The sequence below is a fragment of the Chiloscyllium plagiosum genome, chromosome 11 (assembly GCF_004010195.1).
Source record: "Chiloscyllium plagiosum isolate BGI_BamShark_2017 chromosome 11, ASM401019v2, whole genome shotgun sequence".
NCBI lineage: Eukaryota > Metazoa > Chordata > Chondrichthyes > Orectolobiformes > Hemiscylliidae > Chiloscyllium > Chiloscyllium plagiosum.
The window spans coordinates 5,197,662-5,216,493 of NC_057720.1; the positions used below are offsets into that span (position 1 = coordinate 5,197,662).

The 18,832-nt window shown below is 40.9% G+C and overlaps 1 protein-coding gene across 4 annotated transcripts in view; it reads right to left on the bottom strand.

Moving 5' to 3' along the window:
* The window catches only part of LOC122554117 (cAMP-dependent protein kinase catalytic subunit beta), a 221,348-nt gene that overhangs the window by 49,852 nt on the left and 152,664 nt on the right, over positions 1-18,832 (bottom strand). For 2 of the 4 annotated variants that reach the window (XM_043698625.1, XM_043698623.1), the window contains exons 2-3: positions 4,772-4,780; positions 3,808-3,869 (exon numbers count right to left, since the gene is read on the bottom strand). In XM_043698625.1, the coding sequence (XP_043554560.1) occupies positions 3,808-3,869; positions 4,772-4,780 (71 nt within the window). The remainder of the gene's footprint in view (positions 1-3,807; positions 3,870-4,771; positions 4,781-18,832) is intronic. The other 2 variants (XM_043698626.1, XM_043698624.1) reach the window with 1 other exon arrangement.

Below are 18,832 nucleotides of genomic sequence, written 5' to 3' on the forward strand. Positions count from 1 at the left end.
TTCTAACTTTGAGCTTCCAACCTAGCTCCCTGAAAGGCTGTCTAACATCCTCAGCACTCCTCCTACCTATGTCGTTGGTGCCAATGTGGACCACGACTTCGGGTTGCTCCCCCTCCCCCTCCAGGACCCGGAAAACACGATCAGAGACATCACGTACCCTTGCACCTGGGAGGCAACATACCAAACGTGAGTCCCTCTCGTTCCCACAAAACCGCCTATCTGTGCCCCGAACTATCGAGTCCCCAATTACTACTGCTCTGCTCTTCTTATATTAAATCTAATATTAAAGGGTTAAACTGCACGGTCTTTGAGTGGGGACCACAAACATGAAAGAATACAGATGACCATCCATTGTAATTCACACTTCATTTAGACACAGTCATTTGCTGCTTGCTATTGGCAAGTTAAACTATCATTCAATCTCTTCCATCCAGAAATGCTTTCTGGCCATCCCTTGAAGCTTGTTATGTGGCATGTGCATTGTCTTGGGTAATCACTGAGTCAGGAAATAGTCTGCATATCGATTCCCCAGGATAAGGGTATTAGCATTTCCATTATCTCAGAGGATGATCTCATCCTGCCATTGTACCTGGGGTAACATGAGACCGGGAGTAACTGGGGTCTGTCTATAGTGGCATGTGACTGTGGGGGAGCAGCCAGAGCATCTGTAGACATGGCCAACTAACCTGTATAAAGGGGATATGTTTTCATTGTTCAGGGCCTCACTTTGACTCAACCTTGCAGCCTGCGATGGGGTCAACTAGCTTGTACAAGCTTTAATAAACTTTAACTGTTTGCAGAAGTTGGTGTGCGCGAATTGCATCTCATGTGCGAAACCTCAGGAAAAGAACCCAACAACCGGGCATTCAAAAGTAAAGAGCACAAACAAAACAATTCGAAGAAGGTTACTAGACTCAAAACAATAACTCTGCTTTCTCTCTACAGATAACACCAAACCTTCCGATTTTCTCCAGCATTTCCTGCTTTTGTTTTACAACAGAAAAGGCAGTAGTGTGCAATGCTAGAATTCATTTTGAGAGGGCTATAATACAACAGCAGAGATACACCACTGAGATTGTGTAAGGCTCTGATCAGCGCAGCAGGTCAGGCAGCATCCAAGGAGCAGGAGAATCGACATTTCGGGCATGATCCCTTCTTCAGGAATTCGGGCTCATGCCCGAAATGTCGATTCTCCTGCTCCTCGGATGCTGCCTGACCTGCTGCGCTTTTCCAGCAACACATTTTCAGCTCTGATCTCCAGCATCTGCAGTCCTCACTTTCTCCTAAGGCTCTGGTCAGACTGCATTTGGAATATTGAGAGTGTCCCGTATCGAAGGAAGGATGTACTGGTGTTAGAGGCTGCAATGAGGTCTGCAGATGCTGAAGATCAGAGTGGAGTGTGTGTTGCTGGAAAAGCACAGCAGGTCAGGCAGTATCCAAGGGAGCAGGAAAAACTATGTTCCGGGCTGGAGCCTTTCCTAAAGGAAATTGGTGTTGGAGGGGGCCCAGTGGAGGTTTACAAGAATGATCCTGGGGATGAAGGGCATGTCATATGAGAAGCAGTTGAAGACTCTGGGTCTGTACTTGGAGTTTGTGAGGATGGGGTGAGGGGATCTGATTGAAACTTACAGAATACAAGAGGGTTGGATCGAACAGACACTGAAAAGACAATTCCACTTGTAGGACAGACTAGGACCTGAGGACCCAGCCTCAGAGTGAAAGGACAACCCTTTAGAATGGAGATAAGGAGGAATTTCTTCAGCCAGAAAGTGGTGAATCCATTGCGGTCACTGAGTGAATTTAAGATAGAGATAGATAGATTCCTGATTGGCAAAGAGGTCAAAGGTGACAGGGAGATGGCAGGAGAATGGGCTTGAATAACATTAGGAGAAAGTGAGGACTGCAGATGCTGGAGATCAGAGCTGAAACTGTGTTGCTGGAAAGGCGCAGCAGGTCAGGCAGCATCCAAGGAGCAGGGGAATCGCCGTTTTGGACATGAGCCCTTCTTCAGGAATTCGGGCTCATGCCAGAAACATCGATTCTCCTGCTCCTTGGTTGCTTCCTGACCTGCTGCACCATTAGCCATAATCAAATGGTGCAGCAGTCTCAATCAGCCAAATGGTCTAAATCTTCTGACCTAATCTCACGAATCATCAAAATAGATGCATCAATGCTTCTACAAAGTACTGATTAATAAATGTCCAATGATAGACATTTTGCCCACTAGTTCTTCAGATAATATATATTGAATGACAGCAATAAATCAACTGGTCTAATTTCAATGCCATTTAACTTTGGAAAAATCAGAGTATGAGTAGCCTGCAAAGGCATTAACAAGCCAGTGAAGATTACAGACCCACATACTTAAATTCTAAAAGGGCTGAAACCATCAGCTACCACTGTGCCAAGTCAATTTTGCTGATTACATATCGAATAGCACTAATTTGGTTGTTTAGATCTATTTTAGATCTAAGTAAGGAAAAAGTCAGATGCCTGCGCCTAATTGCGGTTAGCTTCCTCTGAACATTGCAGCACGTGTGACTGTAAGTTCATAAGATGCAGGAGTTGGCCATTTGGCCCATCAAATATGCTCTTTGTTCAATAAATGCTGATTATCGGAAGAACTTGGCTTGGTTTTAATAGTTTCTCTTCGGTGTTTTGCCTGAAAAATAGCTACGTGACCAATGTAGCCAGGTGACAGTTGGTACCACATACCAGCAAGTGCTATCAGGTGTATAAAAAGAAAAGAGGAAAAACTGGGTGAAAACCTCACAGGAGAAGTTTAAAGAAATTACAACTTAACATTTGGAGCTGTTGCTCGAAAAACCCAGTTACCAATGATTAAAATGTGAGGAAATGCTCTGCTAAATCTACTTGTACGGTACCCAAAGTAAAAGCTAACCACATCCGAAGGTTCTCATGCTGTTATTATTGCAGCCCAAAGGTTCAAAAGAAAGAAAAAGTGCAAAAACCTGACCTTGATATTTTTAGTATTAGATTTTAGTGGGTCACCCAAGGTATGTTCCAACAGTAAATTCCTGCTTGGATATTTATTAAGTTCACAGCTCCCATTACTTTTAAACTTTCTACTCGAGTGAAGAATGCACCTCACATTTGAGCTCAAGGAAAACGTGTGGGCAATCATTTGCAAAGTAATAATCCCTTGACAACATCAGACTGCCTCAGTCTCAACTATTTTCCATTCTTTCTTGATCTGGTGAGGAAGTCTGCGTTTTTTTTTACAGAGTAAAGTAGACAGGAAGCAGGCCGAAAGAACACCGCAGGCCAGGCAGCATCAGGAGATGCAGAAGTTGATGTTTTGGGTGTAACCATCCTGAAGGGATGGGGGTGGGAGGGGGTGGGGAAGTTGCAGATAAAGGGGAAGGTGGGGACAGGGTGATGAAGTGGGGATAGGTGAAGATAGGCAGAGGGCATGACCTGGTTGGTCAATGGAAGGAATTAATTCAGTTGGTGGCAGGGAGCAGTGGAAGGGAGGGAGAAGGGCTGGGAAGGGATTCAAGGAATGGGGAGGGACGTTATTTGAAATCGGAGAATTCTACGTTGAGTCCTCTGGTCTTTTACAGAGCAAAGACCACAGATGTAAGCCTGGTACTGTCCAAAACTTCATGTGCGATTTACTGCTAGAGACACTTCAATATAAACAAGAGATGGATTCAGTGTATACACAAACACCCAATGTTCTCAGTTCCCTCCCCTCTGATTTCATCCTACAAGTGGCCTTGAAGTCATTCCTGCACATTATTGATATTAGGCATTAATGTAGGAGCATAACAATCCAACACATACCTGTGGTGGACTTTCCCATTTTCTTAAGAAATCTTCTTTGGCTTTGGCTAAGAACTCTTTCACTATAAAACAAAGATAGATTTATGGTTAAAATAATAAAGGAGATGTTAGAAGCATAGCTTATGAAAACGACAATTACAGTATCAAGTGTATAAGTAGTATATCATAGCAAATATAAATATTTAAAATCAAATCTTCTTAAAGATCACCAGACATGTAAAACTACTTATACACAAGATATCAAACTATATTTTTTAACATTTCTTTTGCACACATTTTAAGCTTCTCAGTTGAGTATTTTAATCAGAACTTGTAGCGAGTGCTACGAGTTCGCAACACACAACTTTTAAAAAAACAAAACCCAAAGCAGCAGCTAGGCAAGCAAGTTTTAATGTTAACAGCTATTCAGCAATGAATTGGAATGCATAATGACCACAGGCAAAGACACACAATAGCTATGAAACAATGCAAAACAAAGCTGCTCATAGTCACAGAAGGTTGAATTTTTGATTTCTGTAAAGACAATTTGTGAAAGGTCAATCTGACTTTCTTCTGATCTGTTGCAACTTTTAGATCTCAAATCAAATCACCATTGAAAAGTGATCCCTTTTCTTGTTTAGGTCAAGTATGGTTAGGGTCGCTGCACAGATCCTGAGAAAGTAGATGACTTTTATAGTAATGCCAATAAATGTTCAGCAGGAAATATAAAATTGATGCATTTTTTGCATGATTTACATTTCAAAAATCAGAAGTTTATATGCATGGTTTTCTCTAAACTATGTGGGACCATTTTGACATTTAATTGTAGATGAAATATACGCTATGCAAATGAAAACTTGTAATTTCTTTAGTGCTCGTCTTTCATTTAATTCTAACTAATATTTTCGCTAAGGCACTTCATTTTAATGTTTTCAAAAAATTGACTTTCTATGACTTTGGGCTTCTTACGAAATAACACGCATACCAAAGGTCTCTACAGTTCATCAAAGGTTTTCAGGACAATTCACCCCAAGTAACCAAAGGGATGAGATGACGAGAAGAAAAGGAGAGAAAAAAGTTCATGAATTTAACCACAGTAGAAAGGATGAATTACAAATACAACACATAGTACATTTCACACTACCAAAATTAAGATCATCATTTAAACGTTTTCTACACTTAAGTTAGTAAACCACCATAGCCAACAAGGTAGTGGAAAAAGTGAGGATCAGGGAATGAAGTTCTAACTTCTCTAACTACTGCAGAGCCAATTAATCCCTGTAAGTCTTAATATAGAACCTTGAAGGGAACTTCTAGCTTTTAATCGCTTTTTGTTTTTCTGCCCTCAAGTGTTCTCAAGATAACATTGTGAACTTCACCTTAGGAATGATTTGATGCTACATTAGCATAATGGTTAAGTCAATGAATTTAACTAAGAGAAGTATTTGTTGCAAGGTGGAAGGAGATTGAAAAAAGGAGAACACAAAGTATCTGATCGTGAACAAATACATTTAATCTTAAAAATTGTCTTGTGAATTGTCCGGCATCAGGAATGTGACATAGCAAGCTCTCTCAGTTCCAAATGTGTATACACTGGAATAATAGTTGGAAGGGTCATAAACATTTGTCCAATTAGAACACATGTCTGGATATCAAATTTGCAGCCCTTTTTTCTAACCTACCACCTAGCTCTTAAAAATCCAACTAATGGAGATGGCTCTACAGAGTTAATTCCCAGAACAATTTTTCCACCCCTGCACTAAACAAGTTACGAATGAAATTCCAGAAAAAGAGCACCTGCACAAATAAACACAAAAGAAGATACTTTTACAACACCAAACACAAGACTTTTGCAAGGTACTTTCAGGGCAGATTTGCAGAAGCAGACTAATAATTTACTTTAATTCACAACAGTACAACAAATTTCAAATAGTTGTATTGCATTTTTCCATTTTCACATGCTGATCATGACAAAAGCGTGCATGTGCGGACATTTCTGTTTATTTAATTATCAAGCAGAAGTCTGCACGTGGGTCCAAAGCAGGTTTCTTTTCATTCCATGAACTCTCTTGCTCCCAACAAAATATCACTCAGTGCACTGAGCAGTCAGGTTTACTCAGACATTAACAAGTAGAAAGATTCAAAATTTCAATTTCATTAAAACTTTGATAATTCTTTACAGATAGAGGTGTAAAGAATTGGAAGCACTAACAAAGAAAATCCAATTTTTTAAATTATAAAATTAGATAACGGAAGTATATCAGTAAAAAGTGTGTATCATTCTGCATTTGAATAATTTAAATATTTGGTATTTTATTTTAAGATTTAGATGACGAGTGTGTGTATTTTAGGTCTGTACATTTTTTGAAATACATTCACGGGATATTGGCATTGCTTGCGGCCCAGCTTTATATGCTGAGAGTAGGTAAGAGTCCATACATTTCAATGGGTCTGGAGTCACATGCAGGTCTGACCAGGTAAGGATGGGAGATTGCTTTTCTGAAAGGATATCAGAGAACCAGATGGTGCTTTTCAATGACAAGCTTACTGAGTCTAGCTTTTTACCAGATTTTTCATTTCATTAATTCAAAGTGAAGCTTGATTTTCTTATTCTCCTGGAATCAAGACAAAGTTATTTTCCACACAATGGGCTGTTTCCTTTCTCCTTCCCCAACCATTTAATTTCTATACCAGCCTGATTTTCAGTGAGGATTAGCCTGAGGTACCCTCTAAATTAGTCAGACCAGGGCATGTTTGATGCCTCATTCACGCACAGATATCTGATATAAGTTAGGGTTTAAGTCAGTTAAAGGGCTCCTGTGGTACATATTGGTAGCGCCCCTAAGCCCTGGGTTCAAGTCCCATCTGGTCTAGAGAGGCGTTGATTCAAAACATCTATATAATGGGGTCTTGTGGCAGTGTCTCTCCCTGTGAGCCAGGAGATCTGGCTCAAGTCCAACCTGCTCCAGAGATGTGGCATAACAGGATGATTAAAAATATCTATAAGTGGGTTAATACAACTGCAGTAGTCTGGAACTAGGGAAACAGAAAAAAATGCTGTAGGTGGTGTTGATAATGATCACTATCCAGTAACTCTCCCCTTAAGGTTGTGAATATACGATTATTAGAAGAGCAAATTCCACTTTTGTTAAGCTATCTGCATTATTTGCTCCAATTCTGTTGTGAAAGAATGAGAATTTGTCATAAGTATTTAGCTGACTATAAATAGGTATATAAAATCAAGAGGCTTCATGCTGGGTTTAGCAAAGCTGTCTTTAGCATCAAATGACAAATCTTTTCAGTGCAAAAATTCAAAGTCGCTGAGTACTAACCATAGCCATAACATTATAGAGTCATAGTCATTCTAGATTAGCTGAATGTTGAATTTTTCACCGTATCTCTCCCATATATATTTCAAACATCTTTAAAAATTTAAGAGAAAACTACAAGTAATATAGAATTCGGTAGGATAATCAAAGAAACGCAACAATGGAAATATCATACTTTGTTTTATATCTACTTGAACTGTTAAGATGATCCAGCCGTACAATTTCAGATTGCAATGGAGTTGGTTTTAAGGCCTTTACCACTAGGGTGAAGTACTACTTGGTGAGAGCTCTGTCAAAGTCATTATACTGAAAGCAGCAACTTGAATAATTGAATTAAACAAAAGATCAGTAGTTTAAAAACAGGACTTCTCCTTAAAGTGATAGCACATCTGTTTGATAAATGATAATGATGGGTATCTTAACCTATAAATCTGGTAATCAACTTTGAGAACTGAAAATCCTCTTTTAAAGCCTACCACTATTAAAGAGACACAAGTACTATAAAACTGCAGATTGCGTGGGTGCAAAGTTGATTAACACTTATTACTGAGAAAGAGTAAAAAATTTGACTTCTTTTGCCAACATAAGAACGTATGGACAAATGACCAGAGTCTAGCTTGACTGTGAAAGCTCCCATGATCGAACAGCCTAACACTCAGGCACAATGCCAGGGACTCAGACAGGTTGTGGTAACGGCATTACCAACAAGCGATCATGTAACGATTAACTCTGTACAAACAGTCAATTCCTGTACAATAGGTCCTAGCAGATCTTGAGCCAAGAGAAGGCCAACACTAACTAAATCTGAAACTATAAGGCCAACAGCTAGATTTAAACTGAAAAGAAATTTTACTGTTAAGTGGAATTTATTAAATGCAACACAGGGATTGGTTGATATATTCACATTGCAGTTACTTTTCAGGAATCAACAGCATAACTAGTTTCAGCTGGGTCATAACTGGTTTATACTGCCTATGTCCAAAGCAAATCAAGGCAGAAGACTATGTTATGATTTAGGTCGAAGTAATGATTTGGAGGTGCAGGTGTTGGACTGGGGTGGACAAGGTTAAAAATCTCAACACCAGGTTACCTGTTGGACGATAACCTGGTGTTGAGATTTTTAACTCTATCTCAGTTATTTAGCCCACAAATCCTAGTAGAATTTAAGAAATTTGCTCGTACACAGGAGATTCTGAATTCGAATTGCAGCAGTGCCTTTCCTTCAAAGTCAGCCTCTTAACGAAGGTGACAGGAGGAAATAGCCACATCACCATGGTCATTTTACAGGAAAGGGCTAATCATTGGGCTGAGAGCCCTATTTGCAGTGGTAGTCTCCTTATCTCTGGAAGGACTAGAAGGTCCAAGTTGGAGTTCCACCTACTTCAGAGGTCTGTCAGAACCTCAAACTCTGTAACCGATATGGCAGCAGACTTCAGCAGTACAAGCCAGACTCCACCAAGTCACCTTTTGCATAGCGTTCTGTGCAGCAATACAGACATGACACTATAACCTGACCTTGAAGAAAGGCTTGCAATGCTACATACAGAATCTCTATCAATTAAAACTAATGAATGAATAAGAAACAAAACTGTCAGTTGTTCAACATGGGAGAGCTGCTTCCTGTACATTAAACTGGATGCTACAGTTATATTTTGATGCTACATTCTGCTCAAATCATCTTTTTCTGCAGGTTTTTGACTTAATCTTCTTAGATATGAGATTGCCTGATGATGAAAACTTCTCTGTTTGGGTCCAGCCAGAAACATTTCCACTGAGCTAGGCTTTTGGAATGTCATTGGATTGAATGTTATGATGTCCAATAACAGAGATTCTATGCTTTCCTGCTGCAATATCCTATCTTTATTGGTAGGAGGACTTCATGTGGTGGTTAGGAGGATTGGTCGTGCTAAATTGTCCACTGCGTCCAAGCACGTGCAGGCTAGGTGGATAAGCCATGGGAAATGTAGGGTTACAGTAGGCGGAAGGGCCTTGGGAGGGATGGTGTGAACCTGTTGGGCCAAATAGCCTGCTTCCATACTGTACAGATTCTATGATTCTATTCTATGAATCTATGTGAATTACATGGTCAAAACCAATAAAGCTGAACCCCGATGAGCTTGTTCTCACAATCATGTATGTGGCAAACTGTCAAAAACTTCGGTGTTAGAATATTTTTCCCTGCCAATTGATGTTGCAGACTGATATGAAGCAGTGAAGCTGGAATACATTGTAAATTGTAATGTCAGTAGATTGTCCATATCTGAAGCCATAGAAAACTGACTTGAGAATCCCTGTCTGGTAGATTTCACAATATCGCAGAGCTGTTATGATGCAGAAGGAGGCCATTTGGCTCATTGCGTCAGCACTAATTCTTTGAATGAGCATGGTAACCAAGTGTCATTCTCTCTGCCTTTCCCTGTGACCCTGCATATTACATTTATTCAAGCAATCATCCAACACCCTCTGAATACCTTGATTGAACCTGCCTCCAGCACACTTTCTGGCTGCACTTTCCAGATCAGAATCATTTGCTGTGAGAGTTTTCTCCTATCACATTATTTTTTGCAAATCACTGAAATCACCGCCCTCGCATTCTTACTCTTTTTTTTGAGCAGGAACAGCTTCTCATTGTCTGCCCTGCCCACAGATCTCTTTCGAAAAAGTCTATACAATTTCCTCTTAACTTTCTCCTCCCCAAGGAAACAGTCCCAACTGCTCCAATTTATTTTCATAACTGAACTTTCTCATCTCTGGTGACATTTTTGTAAACCTTTTCTGGACTCTCTCTAATGTGTGCGTATCCTTGAGTGTGGCACCCATAACTTCAGGTGAGGTCTAATATCTTATCTAGGCTCAAGATATCCTCCTACTCTTGTACTTTACACTCCTTGTAATAAATCACACAATGCTGTCAGCTTTGTTAGCCATTCTTTCCATCTGTAATGACTTATGCATATATAAACGAAGGCCTCTCTTTTCCTGTACATCCTTCATGGGGGAGAAAAACTTGCATGTTCTCCAAAGCCTCTGGATAAACCTGCCAAATGTTTAGACTACTTTTGTCAGGGCATGCAGATGGGAGATTTCATCATCAAGCATGGTGTTATTAGAGAGATGGCAGAATGATTGAACTGGGGGGGGGGGGTATTAATTGTGCATGTGATTTTGAAGATTATGGTCACAGGATAGGTGGGAAAAGATCTATTTTCATTTTGAAGACTGAAAATGAAGTGTTCTAAAGCTTAGGCAAAGTGGTTAACAAGCTGCTCTGTGCATTCCTTATACCACAGAACTTTGATTTTTTGCTACAAAAGCAAAGCCAGTGTAACAAAAATAGTTTATTAGTTCAAAATTACTTTGGCTGAAATTTTCACTTTGTTGAAACATAACCTTATTGTAATTCTCCATTTTATAAAGCAAATATGGCTAAAAGTTTAATTTATGATGCCTGTGGGCCACAAGTTTTCATTTGTTAACCTCATCCCTCTCCTAATTGCAAAAATAACTCAGATTCATCTATAACCTAAAAGCCAGAAAATGTAGAAGTTTCTCTTTCATTAACTTTTCTTACTACTAACATTTATACAAAAAGGACCCTTCAATCTGTATGCTAAAACCTTTAAAGCAGCCGAAAAAGCTGACCAGGTCATAAATAATTGACATCAAAAAACTTTCTTTCACAGTCAAATCACATTTTCCATTCCAAGCTGCAAAATGTTGGTTCTGAATCAATGCACTTTATGAGTCAGTTTGCAAGCATTACTAAAGCAAACTTGTTCAATACTTTATCAATTATTTATGTGATCAATTTCAAATGTTGAAATGTCTATTTCAACTGGACATCCATTTGAAATAAATATTCAAGAAACTACTACTTGTCAAACTTGACTTTCACTTGGGAAATAAGGCAGGAAGTGACTGATGTGTTTAAATTAGATTACTTACACTGTGGAAACAGGCCCTTCGGCACAAAAAGTTCACACTGACCCTCCGAACAGCAATCCACCCAGATCCATTCTCCTACATTTACCCCTTCACCTAACACTACGGGCAATTTACAGAGTCAGAGAGATGTACAGCATGGAAACAGATCCTTCGGTCCAACCTGTCCATGCCAACCAGATATCCCAACCCAATCTAATCCCACCTGCCAGCACCTGGCCCATATCCCTCCAAACCCTTCCTGTTCATATACCCATCCAAATGCCTCTTAAATGTTGCAATTGTACCAGCCTCCACCACTTCCTCTGGCAGCTCATTCCATACACGTACCACCCTCTGCGTGAAAAAGTTGCCCCTTAGGTCTCTTTTATATCTTTCCCTCTCACCCTAACCTATGCACTCTAGTTCTGGACTCCCCGACCCCAGGGAAAAGACTTTGTCTATTTATCCTATCCATGTCCCTCATAATTTTGTAAAACTCTATAAGGTCACCCCTCAGCCTCGATGCTCCAGGGAAAACAGCCCCAGCCTTTTCAGCCTCTCCCTATAGCTCAAATCCTCCAACCCTGGCAACATCCTTGTAAATCTTTTTTGAACCCTTTCAAGTTTTGCAACATCTTTCCGATAGGAAGGAGAACAAAATTGCATGCAATATTCCAACAGTGGCCTAACCAATGTCCTCTACAGACGCAACATGACCTCCAAACTCCTGTACTCAATATTCTGACCAATAAAGGAAAGCATACCAAACGCCTTCTTCACTATCCTGTCTACCTGCGACTCCATTTTCAAGGAGCTATGAACCTGCACTCCAAGATCTCTTTGTTCAGCAACACTCCCTCGGACCTTACCATTAAGTGTATAAGTCCTGCTAAGATTTAGCACGGCCAATTCACCTAATCTGCACATTTTTGGACTGTGGGACGAAACCGGAGCACCCGGAGGAAACGCAGACACGGGGAGAATGTGCAAACTCCACACAGACAGGCAGGAATTGAACCCAGGTCTTTGGCTCGGTGAGGCAACAGTGCTAATCACTGTGCCACCATGTCGCTCTTAGTAGGGGAATACTTTGGGACTAAGTTAAAAATCACACAACACCAGGTTATAGTCCAACAGGTTTAATTGGAAGCACAACGAGCTTTCGGAGCGATGCTCCTTCGTCAGGTGATAGTGGAGGGCTCAATCCTAACACAGAATTTATAGTAAAAATTTACAGTTCCGACATGCCACAGCGAGAAACTGTAATGACCTCCTCAGGAGACAGACACGAACTGCAACCATTAGGGTACCCTTCGTTGTCTAGTACTTCCCAGGAACTGAAAAACTACGCCCTGTTTGATTAGATTAGATTAGATTAGATTACATTACATTACAGTGTGGAAACAGGCCCTTCGGCCCAACAAGTCCACACCGACCCGCCGAAGCGCAACCCACCCATACCCCGACATTTACCCCTTACCTAACACTACGGGCAATTTAGCATGGCCAATTCACCTGACCTGCACATCTTTTGGATTGTGGGAGGAAACCGGAGCACCCGGAGGAAACCCACGCAGACACGGGGAGAACGTGCAAACTCCACACAGTCGCCTGAGGCAGGAATTGAACCCAGGTCTCCGGCGCTGTGAGGCAGCAGTGCTAACCACTGTGCCACCGTGCCGCCCATCGGTGTTGCAGACCGTGTTCTTCACGATCTGCAACACATTATCAATGAGTATGAGCACCTCACCAAGACCTTCCTCACACCTCCATTTCTCACCTTTAAATAGCCACCAAACCTCAAACTGGTCATTGTTTGTCGCAAACTGCCCGGCTTTCAGGACAACACCATACAACCCTGTCACAGTAGGCGCTGCAAGACATGTCAGAGAGTCAACATGGATATCAACATTACATGTGGGGACACCTCCCATCATGATTGTGGCAGGTACTCATGCGACTCAGTCAACGTTGTCTAATCTCATATGCTGCAGGCAAGGATACCCTGAGACATGGTACATTTGAGAGACCAAGCAGAGGCTACGGCAACAGATGAATTGACACTGGACAACAATCAACAGACAGGAGTGTTCCCTCCCAGTCAGAGAACACTTCAGCGTTCTGGGACATTCGACCTCAGACCTTCGGATGACCACCCTCCGAGGCAGACTTCAGGACAGGCAACAATGAAGAGTGGCCGAGCAGAGGCTGATAGCCAAGTTCAGTCCCCATGGGGATGGCCTCAACCGGGACTTTGGGTTTATGTCACACTACAGGTTACCCTATTGCACTATTCTCTCACACACAACCTCTCTCATACACTCCCACACTCTCACATGCACCCACTTAAACTTATACCCTTTACACTTTCTCTCTCTCACACACACACACACACACACACACACACACACACAGTCTCTCAGACACTCATATGCCCGGCCCTCACCCCCACTCCCACACATGCACAAGTTTGTGGGGTGAACTTGTACTTGCAGAATTACATTTTACTTAGCTCAAAACTGCATGAATCGATGTAAGATTCTGTAAATCAGTTTTTTACATTAGAACCAGTCGGACTATTGTGGCACAGACAGTCTCACCCTGGGCAGCTCACACCTTCAATGCATTAGCTGGGCCGACATGACTCCAATTGTTAAAGTTCACTTGAAAATGTAACTTTTAAATGTTCTGCGATTTACATGTGAAAGAACTGAAACCAGCATGATCATTCTAAAAGATGAAAGACTTAAACAATCCAGGTCTTTTTCAATATATAATTTCAGTTACATCACACTGTAAACGTTTGCTATAAATTCTGTGTCTTACGATCTTATTCTCCATAACCATCTGATGAAGGTGCAGCGCTCCGAAAGCTAGTGCTTCCAAATAAATTTGTTGGACTATAACCTGGTGTTGTGATTTTTAACTTTATAAAAGTTCAAGTTCTTAACTGGAGTACAGCAAATTTTGAGGATATAAACAAGAATGCTCAAAACAAAAACAGAAGTTGCTGGTTCAGTGACCCTCGAACCCAACACGTTAACTTTGATTTCTGTTCTCAGATGCTGCCAAACCTGCTGAGCTTTTCCAGCAACTTCTGTTTTTGTTTCTGATTTACAGCATCTGCACTTCTTTCAGTTTTTATTAAGAACTTTCAAAAGTTGATTGGATTACACTGTTCACAGGCCAAGAGATGATTGACAAGTAGGAGGCCTTCAAAAATATAATTACAAGAGCTCAGAAGCATTATGTTTCTGTTCACGTGAAAGGCAAGACTGGTAAGCTTAGGGAACAATGAATGAATAAAAACATTGAAGCTCTAGTCAAGAATAAATAAAGAATCATTATTGGATACAGACAACTGGATCAACCGAAATTCTTGAAGAGTATAGTATAGGGGCATTCTTAAGAAGAAAATCAGGATGGCAAAAGGGTGTTGAGGTAGCCTTGGCAGATAAGATAATACAAAAAGATTCTAGACTATATTAAGAGCAAGACAGCAACCAATGAGAGAGAGAGTAAGATCCTTGAAAGATCAACAAGGTTTCTTTGTGTTGAACCTCAGGAGATGAGAGAAATTAAATTAATATTTCACGTCAGTTTTTCCTGTGGAGAGAACCGGAGGTGAGAGAACTTAGAGAAATAAATATTGATGTATTGAAAACAGTTCACATTACAGAAGAGGAAATGCTGGAGGTCTTAAAAAACTAAGATAGATAAATCTCCAGGACCTGATTAAGTGTATCCCAGTTTTGTATGCCTTGGCATCATAAGTACACATCTAAAAATAATTTTTAAGTGTTGAGGGTTTCTGTCTCTACCACCCTTCCAGGCGAGTTCCAGATTCCCAACATCCTCTGGGTGAAAAATTTCATCTCCTCTATAACCTTCTGCCCCTTCCTTGAAGTCAATGCCCTCTGGTTACTGACCCTGCCATTAAGGGGAAAATGTTTCTTCCTGTCTACCTTCTCTTTGTGAAAAACAAATTTCACTGCCCATCGTCACAAAAGCACGCAGATTATTTGTCATTGTGGAAAGTCAGGGATGAAATTGCAGGGCCTTAGCAGAAATATTTGTACCTGTATACGAGGATTGGAGGGTGGCTAATGTTGCGTCATTGTTTAAGGCAGGCTGTAAGGAAAAACCTGGAAAAGATACAACTTTGAGTCTGGCATCTGTGTTGGGTAAGTTGTTGGAGATGAGTCTGACAGGTAGGATTTACATGCATTTGGATAGGCAAGGACTAATTAGGGATAGTCAGCATAGTTTTGGATGAGGAAAATAGTTTCTCACTAACAATTTTTAATCAGGTAACCAAAAAGACTGAGGGCTGAGTGGTAGATGTTGTTTACTTGGACTTTAGTAAAGCTTTGTCTCGATTAGAGTGGTGCTGGAAAAGCACAGGTCAGGCAGCACGGTGGCACAGTGGTTAGCACTGCTGCCTCACAGCGCCAGAGACCCGGGTTCAATTCCCGCCTCAGGCGACTGACTGTGTGGAGTTTGCACATTCTCCCCGTGTCTGCGTGGGTTTCCTCCGGGTGCTCCGGTTTCCTCCCACAGTCCAAAGACACGCAGGTCAGGTGAATTGGCCATATTAAATTGCCCGTAGTGTTAGGTAAGGGGTAGATGTAGGGGTATGGGTGGGTTGCGCTTCGGCGGGGCGGTGTGAACTTGTTGGGCCGAAGGGTCTGTTTCCACACTAAGTAATCTAACCTAATCTAATCTAGACTCTGGTTTCCATTATCTGCAGTACTCACTTTTGCCTAGTTTAGTAAAGCTTTGACAAGGCTCCAAATGGTAGAGTAATTAGTAAAGTTAGATCACACGGGATTCAGGGTGAGCTTGTCAATTGGATACAAAATTGGCTTGACAGTAGGACAGGGTAGTGGTGGAAGGTGGTTTTTGGACTAGAGGCTTGTGACCAGCAGTGTTCCACAGGGATTGGTACTGGGTCTACTTTTGTTTTTTTGTATAAATGGATTTGGATGACAATACAGGAGGAATAATTAGTAAGTTTGTGGATGACACCAAAATTGGTGGTACAATTGACAATGACGAAGGCTAACATTACAAAGAGATCTTGATCAAGTGGGTCGATGGGCTGAGAAGTGGCAAGTGGAATTTACTTTGGATAGTGCAAGGTATTGCATTTTGGTAATCCAAACAAGGATATGACTTATACAGTTAATGTAGGGCCTTGGGTAGTGTTGCAGAACAGAGTTAGGGGTTCAGGTAATAATTCTTTGAAATTTTTGTCACAGATAGATAGAGTGGTTAAGAAGCATTTAGCATGCTAGCCTTCATTACTTAGACTTTTAAATATGGAGTTGGGACATTATGTTGAGGTTGTACATGATGCTGGTGAGGCCTCTTCTGGAGCACTGTGCGCAGTTCTGGTCGCCTGTTAAATATACTATTAAATTGGAGGGGGTTCAGAAAAGGTTTACCAGGATATTGCTGGAAATGGAGGATTTGAGATATAAAAATAGACTGGCGCCTTTTTCACTAGATTGTAGGAGATTAAGGGTGACCTTATTGAGGTTTATAAAATCATGAGGGGCATAGATAAGGTGAATGACATGTGTCTTTTCCTTATAGTGAGTGAGTACAAAATTCACAGCATATGTTTAAGGTGACATGAGAAAGATTTAAAAAGGAGATGAGGGGCAACTTTTTTTTTTACACCAAGTAATTTGTGTGTGGAATGAACTGCCAGATAAAGTGATGGATACAGGTACAGTTACACGTTTAAGTCATTTGGATAAGTTCATGACCAGGAAAGGTTGAAGGGATATGGGCTAGGCACAGGCAGGTGGGACTAGTTGAATCTGGAACTAGTTGAATTTAGAACTATGGTTGGTGTGGACTGGTTGAACTGTTTCCATGTTGTATGACTCAGATTGCAAAGCTAGGAGAAAGTGAGGACTGCAGATGCTGGAGATCAGAATTGAAAAATGTGGTGCTGGAAAAACAGCAGGCCAGGCAGCATCCGAGGAGCAGAAGAATCGACGTTTCGGGCACAAGCCCTTGAAGAAGGGCTAATGCCCGAAACGTCGATTCTCCTGCTCCTTGGATGCTGCCTGGCCTGCTGTGTTTTTCCAGCATCACATTTTTCAACTCCGATTGCAAAACTCCTAACCTTAATTAGGGAGCCGTCAGGCAACGTACTATTAGAAATATGCAAAGCTGTTACTATCATCCAGTAACATCACAAAAGACAAATGTTTTTTCAAGATCAATTTTGTTGAAACCCTTAGCTCCCTTTCAGCAACACTAATGAACTCTGATATAAATATTTAAATAGAATTTAGCTAGAAAATTGATTCTTAATATGTTTAGTAAACAAGAGCAGTATTTAAGATGCTGCTTATATCTAAAGCTTTACTCACCATCCGTGCTTACTCAAAGCAAGTCAAAAGACTCATACTTCTCTCAGCTGAGAAATGACAATGGCTCTTGATCAACAAAAAGTGACTAGATGCAAGATGATGTGTGCTCCCAGTTGCAATTTCCAATGTTCTCTGCTTTACAAAATGTCTGTTCACTAGTGCATATGGGTAGCTATTCATATTTTAGCAAGGGCACTTCTATAACTACCACTCAGTATATTTTCTGGGAAGTACCAATATGAATACTAAATAAAATTTAGTGCAATGGAATGTCACTATTCTTTTAAGCTACCCCAATGATAGTCTAGGAGCTAAGACTCCAGAGGCAAACACTAGAAAGGAACAAATGCCATTACTTGAGGATACAGTGGAGCATTTTCTTTTTAACATCAAACATGGTGCTACCACAGCAACATTACTGATGATGATGATGAATTCACTACAGGCATTCTCCAATATAATCACACCCACGCTGGTCCAAAACAACAAACAAACTATTCCAATACCATTTACCAGCACTTAAACCATAGTTTTGTATGCCTTGGCATCATAAGTACACATCTAAAAATAATTTTTAAGTGTTGAGGGTTTCTGTCTCTACCACCCTTACAGGCGAGTTCCAAATTCCCAACATCCTCTGGGTGAAAAATTTCATCTCCTCTATAACCTTCTGCCCCTTCCTTGAAGTCAATGCCCTCTGGTTACTGACCCTGCCATTAAGGGGAAAATGTTCCTTCCTGTCTACCTTCTCTTTGTGAAGAATAAATTTTACTGCCCACCGTCACAAAATCTCACAGACTAATTTGTCATCATTGAAATGAATCTGACTATTGTTACAGATATTGGCAATTTGGGCAATTATGTCTGTGGTGGCACATCAACACCTAGTGTCAATGTGCTGTACCATACCTCTACCCCGCCACCTCCCCCCCCAAAAAAACCCTGTGCATTATTTTTATCCAAATAATCAACCAAAGCCTCCTGAACACCTTCATTGACCCTGTTTCTCCCACAGTTCCAGGCAGTGTTTTACATACCTCAATAACTTCCTGTGTGTGAAAATGTTTTTTTCCACACTTCACCTTTGCAGATCACTAAAATTTATGGCCTCTTCTTATTCCTTTGCAAGCGGGTATAGCTTTTTCTAATCTGCACTATTCAGCCTACTTATAATTTTTAAAACCTTGATTAGATCTCTTAGCCTTCTTCTCTCCAAGGAGAACAGTCCCAAACTTCCTCAATCTATCCCTCAAAGATTAAGTTCCTCATTTCTGGAACCATTCTTATAAACCTTCTGCACTCTCTCAAATGCATTTACATCCTTCCCACAATGCAACGCCATAAAACGCCAGCTGAGGTCTAACAGGAGTCTTCTTCCGCCTCGGAACACTTCAACTCCAGGGC